Here is a 14383-nt window from a genome sequence, read left to right as displayed (position 1 = left end):
TGTGTTTTGCGGATCCACAAAACACGGACACCGGCAATGTGCATTCCGCATTTTGCGGACCACACATCGCCGGCACTTAATAGGACATGTTCTATTTTTTCGGGATCGGAATTGCGGACCCTGAAGTGCGGCCCTATAGAAATTAATGGGTCCGCAATTCTGTTTTGCAAAATTAGGAATGGAATTGCGGACGCGTGAATAGAGCCTAACACTTCCATAACAATAACTGACATTTATATAGCATCATTTTCCAAGCTAAGGAAGATACATCTTTACCTCGTAGCATTCACAGTAGTTCTTTAAGCATCCCGACCGTTTGCAATTGCAGCCTTTGCTATGTCGTCGGTCAGATTCCCCTTCCTTTCCTTTGCCAATTTTTGGTTTAAACGCTTCTGGATTTCTGTCTAAACACGCCTGGTAACCCAAGTAAAGCAAAGGGAAAACATTTTCACAATGTTTGTGCACACTGTGGCTCCTGTAAGAGGATAGTCTTGGTATCTGTGCTTTAAGTTAGTAAAATACAGGGAACACAGCTTCTGTATTCCGTTTTTCTAACCTTGATAGCTTTTTGCCGCTCATTCTCATGCTCCAGGTTGTTGTAACAGTTTGTGCAATTGCAGTTGTTGCAAAACTCTCCGTTGGCAAAACAGTCACAATATCTGAAAATGACAGAAAGTCTCCCATCAGGCTGCTGGTTTTAACACTGAAGTAAACCCCCCCCCCCCCCATGATTAGTCATGCTTACCTAAGGTTATGTTCACAGATCCGACACTTTCTCTAAAGAATCTGAGGTCGCAATAATGCCTCTACGAGCGTCAAAGACGCCTGCACAGGCGATTTTACTCTAAAAGAGTCTGATGCGTATTAATACATAGAGACTTTCTATATATTATTTATTATAATTGCCAGTAGTTTTATGCAAGACAGTTTGTACAGTTGCAAGAAAACGTATGTGAACCCTTTGGAATGATATGGATTTCTGCACAAATTGGTCATAAAATGTGATCTGATCTTCATCTAAGTCACAACAATAAACAATCACAATCTGCTTAAACTAATAACACACAAAGAATTAAATGTTACCATGTTTTTATTGAACACACCATGTAAACATTCATAGTGCAGGTGGAAAAAGTATGTGAACCCCTAGACTAATGACATCTTCAGGGGCTAATTGGAGTGAGGTGTCAGCCAACTGGAGTCCAATCAATGGGATGAGATTGGAGGTGTTTGTTACAGCTGCCCTGCCCTATAAAAACACACACCAGTTCTGGGTTTGCTTTTCACAAGAAGCATTGCCTGATGTGAATGATGCCTCGCACAAAAGAGCTCTCAGAAGACCTACCATTAAGGCTACATTCACACGTCAGTATTTTTCTATAATCCGAATTTCGGTCCGTTTTTTGCGGATCCGTTGTTCCTGAAAATGTTTCCGTATGTCATCCGTTTTTTGCGGATCCGCAAAAAACGGAAACATGTATACATTTCAATAATCAAATAAAGTTGTTTGGATTTCTTTGAAAAAATAAATAAATAAATGAATAAATAAAAAAAATTGTTTCCAGGAACGGATTCCGCAAAAAACGGATGACATACGGAATGACATCCGAATGTCTTCCGTTTTTTGCGGATCCATTGACTTTGTATTGTACCAGGATCCAAATTTTGCGGAAAATAATAGGACATGTTTTATATTTAAACGGACATGCGGAACGGAACAACGGAAACGGACAGCACACATTGTGCTGTCCGATTTTTTTCCAGGACCCATTGAAAATGAATGGGTCCAGATCTGGTCCTGATCTGTTCCGCAAAAAACGGAGCAGATCAAGAAAGAAAAAACGGACGTGTGAATGGACCCTAAGAATTGTTGACTTGCATAAAGCTGGAAAGGGTTATAAAAGTATCTCCAAAAGCCTTGCTGTTCATCAGTCCACGGTAAGACAAATTGTCTATAAATGGAGAAAGTTCAGCACTGCTGCTACTCTCCCTAGGAGTGGCCGTCCTGTAAAGATGACTGCAAGACCACAGCGCAGACTGCTCAATGAGGTGAAGACGAATCCTAGAGTGTCAGCTAAAGACTTACAAAAGTCTTTGGCATATGCTAACATCCCTGTTAGCGAATCTACGATACATAAAACACTAAACAAGAATGGATTTCATGGGAGGATACCACAGAGGAAGCCACTGCTGTCCAAAAAAAACATTGCTGTACGTTTACAGTTTGCATAAGAGCACCTGGATGTTCCACCACAGTACTGGCAAAATATTCTGTGGACAGATGAAACCAAAGTTGAGTTGTTTGGAAGAAACGCACAACACTATGTGTGGAGAAAAAGAGGCACAGCACACCAACATCAAAACCTCATCCCAACTGTGAAGTATGGTGGTGGGGGCATCATGGTTTGGGGCTGTTTTGCTGCATCAGGGCCTGGACTGATTGCTATCATCGAAGGAAAAATGAATTCCCATGTTTATCAAGACATTTTGCAGGAGGACTTAAGGCCATCTGCCCACCAGCTGAAGCTCAACAGAAGATGGGTGTTACAACAGGACAACGACCCAAAGCATAGAAGTAAATCAACAACAGAATGGCTTAAACAGAAGAAAATGCGCCTTCTGGAGTGGCCCAGTCAGAGTCCTGACATCAACCCGATTGAGATGCTGTGGCATGACCTCAAGAAAGCGATTCACACCAGACATCCCAAGAATATTGCTGAACTGAAACAGTTCTGTAAAGAGGAATGGTCAAGAATTACTCCTGACCGTTGTGCACGTCTGATCTGCAACTACAGGAAACGTTTGGTTGAAGTTATTGCTGCCAAAGGTGGTTCAACCAGTTATTAAATCCAAGGGTTCACATACTTTTTCCACCTGCACTGTGAATGTTTCCATGGTGTGTTCAATAAAAACATAGTAACATGTAATTCTTTGTGTGTTATTAGTTTAAGCAGACTGTGATTGTCTATTGTTCTGACTTAGATGAAGATCAGATCACATTGTATGACCAATTTGTGCAGAAACCCATATCATTCCAAAGGGTTCACATACTTTTTCTTGCAACTGTATATGTAAAGATATAGGTTCCCGCATTGCTGCTGACCTCCTCCCATCCACCTTCCTGATGATTACATGTCAGCAGTACCGGCGGGAAGATGAATGAAAGCAGTCCAGCAGCAAATTGGTCCGGATCTGAAGCAGCAACTGACAGGAGAGGTGGATGGACGGCACCGACCTTAACTTCTGGCACGTGGGTAGTAGGACCACTAAAAATTCCCGAGGAGGGGAGGTCATTGCCAGACAAGACTCAAGAGGTATGATGAAGGGCTGCTCCCCACTGCTGCTGCTACACCCTCCTGTCCTGAATTCTCCCCTCGCTGCCTCCAAATGCTCGACTCCCACTGTCCACCCATTGCTCTGCCTTCTCTGTCCTCTATCCCCACAGGGAGCTGGAGTTTAGGGCTGCTGCTGTGACTGCACCAGCATGCCCTGGCTGAGCAGCTGAGGGATAGAACAGTCAGGATGTAATATTTGTTTCAATTAGTCTACATCATGTTTGGGCTGCACAGTCATGTAGCCGAGTTATAAGTGTCCTGCATCTCCAGCATTAGTGTCCCATCAGAAATAAAAAGCTGGAGATATTTCTGCACTTCATCTCGTAAGTGGACACTGGATCTAAAGAGCAGAACAGACCACTGTGGGGTTAATCATGGTGCAGATGGGCCAATAACGTACTGGACATGTAAAGCACTGATAATTTGGCTGCATGTCTAGTCCAAACATGATGTGGACTGATTGAGGGAGACATAACATCCTGACTACACTGCACCAGCATGCTCTGGCTGAGCAGCTGAGCCCTTAATGGTTTTTCTATCCCTTGAATTAGGTTGGAGAGGCTCAGCCAGGGTGTGCTGGTGCAGTCAGGATGTCACGTTTGCCTCAGCATATTTGCAGTTTTTAAAAGGAGTGAAAGTCATATAAATGAAAAATAATTGAAATTTGCTATTAATGGATGGAGGACAGATCTAGAGTGGAGTAGTAATGGTTTCCCTGCACAAATAGCAACCTCTTAATATGCCTATGTATCATTTGTTTGAATTACTGCAAAATGCATAGTAAAAAATACTCTTGAACAATGCTAAGAGGTGTATTTTTACTCTTTTGGAAAAAAAAAAATATTGCAACCTCTGCCACCTCCACCTCCACCTCCCAATGGTTTAATATATGTGATCATATCTGCTCACTGGGGCCCTGTTCCTTACCGCAGACCGATTGACAAAAATACTGAAATTTCTCTCAGAGTTCTTTGGCTCCAAATTTGATACCGTGTCCATTTATGTGAAGAGTGACCTTGATTTATAGAGATGACCATCTATTCAGACGCCTCCCTTTTTCCCACCCGTTCCATAATCATAACCTCTCTTTTGTCTCTTCCCTTTCGCATTTCTTTTTTTTTTCAGTTTTTTTGCATGTTATATGTTTTTTTATATATATGCTTTAAAAGACGAGGCTTTCTGATTAACTTTTATTAACTCTTTCTGGGAGGGAGATGGGAAAAACAGCAATACTGCCACTGTGTTTTTACGTTATAAATTTTATGGTGATTTTTCGGTATAAATTACATATCTTTATTCTCTGGGTCAGTACGATTACAGTGATACCAAATACATATAGTGTTTTTACGTTTTACAACTTTTAAGCAATAAACCCCTCCCCTTTTTTTTTTTTAAGACAAAAATATTTTTGCATTGCCGCTTCCCAAGACCCATAACTTAATTTGTCTTGGAGTTGTGCGAGGGCTTGATTTTTGCAGGACGACTTGTATTTTTCATTGGTATCATTTTGGAGTAAATGGCATTTTTTGATCGTTTGTTATTACATTTTTTTCAGTGGCAACTAAGAATAAATAAGCAATTCTGTCTTTTTATTTTTTTACGGCGTTCACTGTAGGGGATAATTTATGTGATATTTATGTAGTCAGTGTCGTTACAGACGTAGCAATACCAAACATATGGGGGAGATTTTTATTTATTTAATAAATGTTTTTTTTTTGTTTGTTTTTTTACCACTTAATAGTCCCTCAGTATATTGATTGCTTTTAAAATTCAATGCATTATCCCTATAGTGCATTGCATTTTAATGGCAATGCTATTCTAACATTGACCAGCAGGATGCGCCAGAGAGGCGCAGCCTGCTGGAAATTACTGAAGACTGGTCTGGGGCCTACATCAGAGCCCTGCCTGCCTTCACACACATCAGCACCCGGGGATCGCATTTGTGAGGTGCAGATGAGATACAGGGTGAATCCACTCCCTCTGTCAGCACTTTACATGCCATGTAAAGTGTTAAACAGCCCTGATCGGCACTCCGGTCCGAACTGTTAGAGCAGGGCCGTGGCTCACAGCGCTTAGACTGGGCTGCCACTTTTTTTTAAGGCAGCCCAGCCCTAAGGCCCCTTAGTGACCGCCGTAAAAAGATGTATGTGCGGTCACTAAGGGGTTAATAAAGCCCCTACACTGGAGGTGGATCGCTGAAGTTATAAAGAGGCACAGGCCTCTACACAACTTCAGTGCACCCAGCGCTGCTTCTAAATGTAAGACAGCTTACGAGCGGTCTTACATTTAGACCATTTTTGATGCCTAAAACAAGCGTAGAATATGGTAAATGACGGGCCTGCCGGGCCTTCCCTGCCCACTTTTTTAGACCTGGTGTGAGCGGGGAAAAGTCGCAGATTGTGGTGCAACTAACATCACATCACTACATAAGCAAGTATGTGAAATGTAATACTAAACTTACTGGAGTGATTATGCAATCTACCTACTTACAATTTCAAGCATAACGACTTTGTGCAGTTGCATGGCTTTCTTGGACGACTTGCTGCGTCGGAAGACATTATGCTGAAACCAAGACGACAATAAATGTCATTAAATGCAGTGCTCTTAAAACGGCTATGAAAATTCAATAAATAGCACAAGATTAAACTAAGCAGGGGAGCCTACAAGGGAGAGGGAAGTTTCTATTTTTTTCTCTACAGCCAATCAGTGATGACCATGTAAGACTAGGCAGGGACAACCCCCCTAACAAGGGATATGATAACCTGTTATCAATATATTCACTTGCAGGAGGAGTAACAGAGGAAAAGCGGAACAAGTTTAAAACACTACAAGATGCTCCAAAGGTATTAATGGTAAAGAAGCCCGAGCCCCTCAGCCAATCCTGGTATAGCACATGGTTACAGGGTATCCATGTGCCATGCCAGGAGTTAGTAATCCTCCAGGGGGCACAGGCAGGAGCAGCAATATGTGCTCCTGCCCGTGTGCACTGCTGCAGCTCCATTCATACAGTGTCTACAGCCCGTACTCCGTACACGGCTGAGCAATCAGCGGTGTACATAAAACGTCAGTTTTAATCGAAAGGAATGGTGCTCTTTAGGGGACGGAAACTGTAATAAAATACAAAATCCAATAATAAAGTATGTTAGAAAAACTATTATTAGGGCAATAGGGACATCTTGTTAAAATTGAGTTACTCTTTAAATGAGCAAACTAAAACTGACATTGGGAAATTGTTCATGCATTTAGACAACGACAGAACATTGTTTTTGCCCGACATATCATTTAGTAAAATGAAAAACATATACTGACAAGTATAGTAATAGAAATGGCAGATAATTGTATGTCGCTTTCCCTAATATACTATAAAAAGCAAATAACACTGCACACGTTTTGAGAAATCTCACTCATGTAAAGCGAAGTATTTGCCATGGCAACTATAATTTTCTTAATGTCTTCAGAAAAATCAGATTTGGAATTGGACTGATCCACTTTTCCACTGGATTAGTATGGAGAACGTGACCTACTCACCCATTCAGTGGTAGCCTCGTCTGATTCTGTGAACCTTGGGTTCCAGACATTCCTGCATTGCTTGCAATGGATACGTAAGACGACTGCTGCAACTTCATAAAAATAAAGAAAGAAAAAAAAAAAATGTACAAAATTCGATCCACAATGCGTACACATTTAATAAAATAAACTAGCAGAAGGACCAGGCTTTGCACGGGTATATTTCATCTATTTTATTTAATGTTTGTGTGTTGTAGTGGATACAGTTGATTTATTTTAACAATGACATCTACAGTACCCCGCCCCCTTAACAGTGACCTCCACAGCGGCTGTCCCTTTATTAGTGACTTCCACAGTACTCCATTTGGTTAACAGTGATTTCCACAATAACCCGCCCCCTTAACAGTGACCATCACATAGCTCCGTTCCTTTAGAATGTGACCTCCACCGTTCCCTGCCACCTTAACAGTGAATAGAGAAACCCACAAACAAAAAACTTAAAAGGGAATCTGTCACCATCGCCATGTTCACTAAAGTACCTTATTTCCTGCAGTCTTCTTCTGACTTTATTTCGTTTTGTCCTTTTGATAAAAAAAAAAGCTCTTTTATGATATACTAATGAGGCTCCAAGGTGCCCAGAGGGGCATTTTTTCCTCTCTGGTGCCCAGTGATGCCCCCTGCAGTGCCCAGCCCACCTTAATTCGAATCCCAAGAACCTCCCACAGCCCCGGCAAATGGTTCCACCTCCTACCCACGTCATCGTCTAGAAATGCCCCGTCCGTCCTTCCTGTCGGCGGCCAGAAATCTCACGCAGGCGCAGTACCGCCTGTGCGATCATCAACCTCCTCAGGGCAACAGCGCTCAGATTACGTCACTGGGCTTGGCGCATGCCCAGTGAGACTTTGTTGCCCTGAGGAGGTTGATGATCGCGTAGGCGGTACCGCGCCTGCGCAGGATCTCTGACCGCCGACAGAAAGAAGGACGGGGCATTTCTAGAAGGTAGACGATGACGTGGGGAGGAGGCGGAACCATTTGCCGGGGCTGTGGGAGGTTGAGGATCAGGAGGCGTTCTTGGGATTCAAATTAAGGCGGGCTGGGCACTGCAGGGGGGCGTCACTGGGCACCAGAGAGGGAAAAAACGCCCCTCTAGGCACCTTGGAGCCTCATTAGCATATCATAAAAAGGGCATTTTTTTTTTTATCAAAAGGACAAAACAAAATAAAGTAAGGAAATAAGGTACTTTAGTGAACATGGCGATGGTGACAGCTTAAAATGGTAAAAGCAGGTGACAGATTCCCTTTAAATACAAGCAGTCTCTAATCTTTGTGGTTACTTATCGGCGCTGTTCCAAATAAATGTTGATCGCGCTGCCTTATGAGTGTGGCGTTCCAATCCCAGATCCTTATTCCAACTGCGCATTTGGAATAAGGATTGGGATTGGAACTCCACACTCCTAAGGCAGCGCGATCAGCATTTATTTGGAACCTTAACAGTGACCTCCAGAGCATCTCGCCCCCTTAACATTTTAATTGATTTTAACAGTGACCTCCACAGTACCCCATCTCCTTAACAGTGATTTCCACAACACTCCGACCCATTAACAGTGGCCTCTACAGCAATCTGCCCCTTAACATTGACTTCTATAGCGGACCATCTCCTTAACTGTGACCTCCACAGCAGCCTGTCCCTAGGGTGGCCAGAGGTCCGGTTTTAGGCCGGACAGTCCGGCTTTCGGACTTCCTGTTCTCAGTCAGGCACAGGGATGTCCTTTTGAACAGGTCACTCTCAGACAGCAGCACTGTGCTGTCTGAGCAGGAGCTGCAGGGAGAAAGTCACCCTCCCAATCCTGCAGCTGACAAAAATAGATTTTTACATTAATTTTTTTAAATCCCCGCCCGTCAGCAGCGAAGTGAGACTAGGAGTGGCCTAACCAGGTTAGGGGTGTGGCTTAGTGGGATCTGGGGGTGGGGTTTTTAAGCCTGTCTTTTGCCCGCCTTAACTGACCTCCACAGCACTCCACTCCCTAAACAGTGTCATCCCCAACGCCCTGCCTATTTAAGGCCTCTTTCACACGGGCGTCAGTTTTTTTGCCTGGATAAGAGGCGGGTGCGTTGCGGGAAAATGCGCGATTTTTCCGTGCGAGTGCAAAACATTGTAATGCGTTTTGCACTCGCGTGAGAAAAATTGCGCATGTTTGGTACCCAAACCTGGGATTGGTGTTCTGTAGATTGTATTATTTTCCCTTATAACATAATATAAGGGAAAATAATAGCATTCTGAATACAGAATGCATAGTAAAACAGCGCTGGAGGGGTTAAAAAAATAAATAAAAATAATTTAACTCACCTTAGTCCACTTGATCGTGAAGCCCGGCATCTCCTTGTGTCTCCTTTGTTGACTAGGACCTGCGGTGAGAATTAAATAGAGGTAAAGGACCTTTGATGACGTCAAACTGGTCATCACATGGTCTTTTACCATGGTGAATCACCATGGTAAAAGATCATGTGACGTACCATGTGATGACCGGAGTGACGTCATCAAAGGTCCTTTACCTCTATTTAATGCTCACCACAGGTGAGCCAAATTTCGGGATTGTAAATGCGACGGTGTGGATTCCTTTAGCGGACATACATACAGCTGTATATATTAGATTGTAGCTATGGGCCCATGTTTAGTAATGTATGTGCACCTATATTTGGCGTAAATTGTACCAATATGTGGCACAACTTGGTAAATATATCTAACACTATGCGGACAAGGGATGTGGCTTACCCAAAAGGGGGATTTGGCTAATAAGCAACATTTAACACCAAAACTGAGGTAAACGTCTGTCTCATACTAACCCAACCAACAGTTAGTATAAGTTAGGCTACTTTCACACTAGGGTTTTAGTTTTCAGGACATCTGTCATAGGGGCTGAATACCGGAAAAATCGCTTCAGTTTTGTCCCCATTCATTGTCAATGGGGACAGAACTGAACTGAATGCTCCAAAATGTATTCCGTTCCGTTTAGTTGCGTTCCCATACTGGAGAGCAAACCGCAACATGTAACGGAAGCATTTTTGCTGAACCCTGCCGGATCCAGTAAAAACGCCTTAGATAAAATTTTATATCCCTGCACCTAATTTCTCATCCAGCCTGATCCCGTGTGATAAATCTGGGGCAGGTCTGGATGGCCTAAGTTTACACCATCAATAGGATTAGTATATCTGGCCCCCTAAGTAAATTCAGTGCATACGACAGGATTATAAATGTGCACAACCAAGCTCGGACTGGCCTACAGGGGTACAAGTGAATCCCCCGGTGGTCCCCTAGTCTCCCACCACCTGCACAAGTGGCACATAACACAATAGACTTACTGCACTACATACATACATTCAATGTACAGGACCTCAACCAGCCTATGTTCATATAAAAAAACTTGATAGATTATTAAAGAAACTCCCCAGTTTATTATTATAGACATGATCAGAGCTGAGATGACTTCTAGGTATAGAGGAAAGCTACCAGTATCCTCTTTTCCCCAGGACCTACCTTCTCAAAGTTGCTGCAGGGACCCCCATATTCAATTATCTAGTAGAATCTTGCTGTCAGCAGGCAATATTTGAATGTATCCATACGGTGGGCCCCCAAAATAAATTTCACTTGTGGGCCCTAGGCACTCAGACTGAATTAAATGGATTGGCCCACGAACAACATCCACAGAATAGATGATAAATGTGTCACTGTCTATGGGACTGCAGTGTACAGTGCTCCACTATCTACAGCAGTTTCACAGAAATGAATAGAGGTAGGCAAGCATGCACACAACCCCACTTCATTCACACTTGAGAATTAGGGACCCTTTATGATCAGTGTGAGCCAAAGCGGTCAGACCCTGTTGCACATGGGCCAAACCCCACTTAAAGGAATAACTGTAGCGGACCACGAGTAGCTTACCAGTTCTTCAGGTACACACGTGGAAGAAATTGTTGGTACCCCTCTGTTAAAGAAGGAAAAACTCACATTCGTCACTAAAATAACTGGAAACTGAGTAATAAATAAAAATTTACTGAAAATCAACTAATGAAAATTAGACATTGCTTTTGAATTGTGGCTGAAAAAGAATAATTTACAGAAACTAATGAAACCGGCATGGACAAAAATGATGGTATCATTAACTTTGTATTTTGTTGCACAACCTTTTCAGGCAATCACTGCAATCAAGCGATTTCTGTAACTTTCAATGAGACTTTTGCATCTGTCCACAGGTATTTTGGCCCACTGGACGTGAGCAAACTGCTACCGGTATGAAGGGTGCCTTCTCCAGGCTGAATGTTTGATGTTTTTAGCTGTGTGTTTTGGGTCATGATCCTGTTGGAGGACCGATGACCTGCGACTGAGACCAAGCTTCTGACACTGGGCAGCACATTTCCCTCCAGAATGCCTTGATAGTCTTGAGATTTTATTGCACAGATTTGAGATTTCCTGTGCCATTTACAAGAAATCAGCCCCAAAAGATAACCTCCTACATGTTTCACAGTAGGTACAATGTTCTTTTCTTTGTATGCTTCATTTTCGCTTCTGTGAACATAGAGCTGATGTGACTTGCCAAAAAGCTCTAGTTTTGTCTTATCTGTACCAAAGGATACTCTCCCAGAATCTTATCAGTGGTTTCCTCCTCGGTCGTCTTTCAATAAAGTCAATGTACACCTTTAGAGGCAATTTTGGTTTTTGATTACATTTTACTCATTTTTGGCAAAAAAAAAATCTTATTTCTAATTGGCCTTTAATAAAAATATTGAGCCGTTCTGTCACAAAGGGTTAACTGTTTTTCTAACTGTGTGACTGATACTTTCACTTTGTGCTGTCATCTAATAAACCTCATCTCTAAACTAAGAGGTTATTTAAGCCACATTCTTATCAGTAAGATAAGGATTCAGCTTTGATGAGTGTTTATAATATGAGAAAGCAGAGATAGGAAACCGGTCAGCTCCCCAACTGATGCAAAATAGAGAGAATCCAGAGGCTACTACTAGAGCATCACGGCTATTTACAGAAAAAAAAGACCAACTGAAAAAATTATTTTTAGCTCAAAATGAGTGAAATGCAATAATAAATAAATAAAAAATGCCCCCAAAGGTGTACATAGCCTTTAAGTCCTCTTTGGCTAAGACAGAGACAGATGGTGCAATCTGACACTGATGGTACATCTAATTTCTTTGGAAGTTATTCTGGGCTCTATGGTTACCATTTGTATTATCAGTCTCTTCAATTTGTCATCAATTTTCCTTTCGCGGCCACATCCAGGGAGGTTGGCTACAGTCCTGTAGACCTTAAACTTTGGAATAATATGTGCAACTGTAGTAACAGGAAAATCAAGCTGTTTGGAGATGGTCTTATAGCATTTACCCTTTACCCTTTACATGTTTGTCTATAATTTTCTTTCTAACTCTCTCCTTATAGCTCTATGTTCAATGTGGTACCAACCACTGTGCCAAAAGAGCAAAGTGACTTTTTAACCCTTTAAATAGGCAGACTGACTGATTACAAGTTTGTAGACACCTGTGATGCTAATTACAGTACACATCTTAGGCTACTTTCACATTAGCGTTTTCAATTCCACTACTGAGATCCGTCATAAGATCTAGCGGAAGAAAACGTTTCAGTTTTGTCCCCATTCATTGTCAATAGGGACAAAACTGAACAAAACGGAATGCACCAAACTGCATTCCGTTCCGTTTGGTTGCGTCCCCATCGCGGACAGAAAAACGCTGTTTGCTTCATGGTGCGGAGCAAGACGGATCCATCCTGACACACAAATGTAAGGCCTCTTGCACACGACCGTATGGCTTTTTCAGTATTTTGCAGTCCGCAAAAATTACGGATGACGTCCGTGTGCATTCTGTTTTTTTGCGGAAAGGAACAGCTGGCCCCTGAAAGAACAGTACTATCCTTATACATTATGCGGACAATAATAGGACATGTTCCATCTTTGAACGGAAATGGAAGGCATGCGGAGTACCTTCCAGTTTTTTTTTTTTTGCAGATCCATTGAAATGAATGGTTCTGTATACGGAACGCAAAAACAAAATGGAAAACGGGAAAAAAAAAACAACGTTCGTGTGCAAGAAGCCTCAAGTCAATGGGGATGGATCAGTTTTCAATGGTGTTCAAGACGGATCCGTCATTGCTATAGAAGACATAATATAACCGGATCCATTCATGACGGATGCATGTGGTTGTATTGTACACGGAAGCGTTTTTTGCAGTTCCATGACGGATCCGCAAAAAACGCTAATGTGAAAGTAGCCTTAGTTTAACATGTCCTTATGGTCAAATTATTTTCAATCTTTACTAGGGGTACCATTATTTTTGTCCAGGCCAGTTTCATTAGTCGTTTTTTTTTATATTATTCTATCGAATCACAATCCAAAAGCAATGTCTGATTTTTATTAGCTGATTTTCAGTAAGTTTTTTTTATTATTACTTTAGTCAGTTTCCAGTTATTTCAGTGACCATTGTTGGTTTTTCTTTCTTTAACGGGAGGGTACCAACAATTCTGTCCACGTGTGTGTATATGAATGAATGATCAAGTGATTCAACCTAAACGCACAACCAAGTCAAGATCTGAACCCATACGTGTCCTACTGAACCAAACCAAGCTCACCATCAAAACCTTATGACAATCTTAGTTTCTCTTGAATAGAGCTGAAGGGTCCGAGTGTTACATCCATAATAATGTCCCTAAAATGAGGGCATCTAACATATGCGACATGTGATAACAGCATAAATAGGTTTATAGAGCAGAGATATAATGCAGCAGAGAATGCAGAGCTTTCAGAGGTACAAAGGATTAAATGGCCGTCCAGACATTTACTAACCTGGGTAACATACTGAGCAGGGAGGACGGCATAACCCACATTTCCTGTGCCTGGAGCAGGGGTCAGGACTGGAAGATTTGTGAGGTTTGGTTGAATCTGTGCGAGAGGTGTGGCAGGCATAAGCAGTCGCTGCTGTGGTTGGCTTGTAGTCACTATAGGTGCATTTACTGGCTTTGGCGCTACCTAAGCAAAGAAAAAGAAATAGAATGATTATGCATAGATGAATATGTATACACATATACATGTAATAAACCAAAATAAATTTTAAGGGGCATTTTGACCAGAGAAAGTTGTGGCATATCACTAGGAAGGATACATGACATCCATAAACCATAAAGTGGTTGTCCCTTCAGAATAGTTTTGTACATAAAATACTGCGAACACAGAGGGGGTTGATTTATCATTGGGGGCATTTTTAACCCCTTCACGCAACATCACGTACATGTACGTGGGGGAATGTGGTGCCTCACCGCATCCCCACGTGCATGTACGTGATCTGCTTCACTGTCAGCGCAGGGACCTGAGCGCTGAAGATTCAGTGAAGCCGGCGTGCTGGGGTTGCTAGGCAACCCTAGAAGCCGGAAGGAGTTGTATTAGACCCCTGACCCGCCCACGATCGCTGTGATTGGTCCAATACTGCAGAGGGACCAATCGCAGCGCATCGGGGCAGGTAAGGGG

The 14383-nt window shown here is 42.4% G+C and overlaps 1 protein-coding gene across 2 annotated transcripts in view; it reads right to left on the bottom strand.

Moving 5' to 3' along the window:
- Positions 1 to 14383, bottom strand: part of LIN54 (lin-54 DREAM MuvB core complex component) — a 37693-nt gene that overhangs the window by 5010 nt on the left and 18300 nt on the right. For both annotated transcript variants that reach the window (XM_044304596.1, XM_044304601.1), the window contains 5 exons: positions 13706 to 13888; positions 6864 to 6955; positions 5826 to 5897; positions 557 to 659; positions 277 to 414 (listed from right to left, as the gene is read on the bottom strand). In XM_044304596.1, the coding sequence (XP_044160531.1) occupies positions 277 to 414; positions 557 to 659; positions 5826 to 5897; positions 6864 to 6955; positions 13706 to 13888 (588 nt within the window). The remainder of the gene's footprint in view (positions 1 to 276; positions 415 to 556; positions 660 to 5825; positions 5898 to 6863; positions 6956 to 13705; positions 13889 to 14383) is intronic.

This window comes from Bufo gargarizans, chromosome 1, assembly GCF_014858855.1.
Source record: "Bufo gargarizans isolate SCDJY-AF-19 chromosome 1, ASM1485885v1, whole genome shotgun sequence".
In the NCBI taxonomy this organism is placed as follows: domain Eukaryota; kingdom Metazoa; phylum Chordata; class Amphibia; order Anura; family Bufonidae; genus Bufo; species Bufo gargarizans.
The sequence above is the reverse complement of the archived record's forward strand: the minus strand, read 5'-3'. Positions and strand labels throughout refer to the sequence as shown.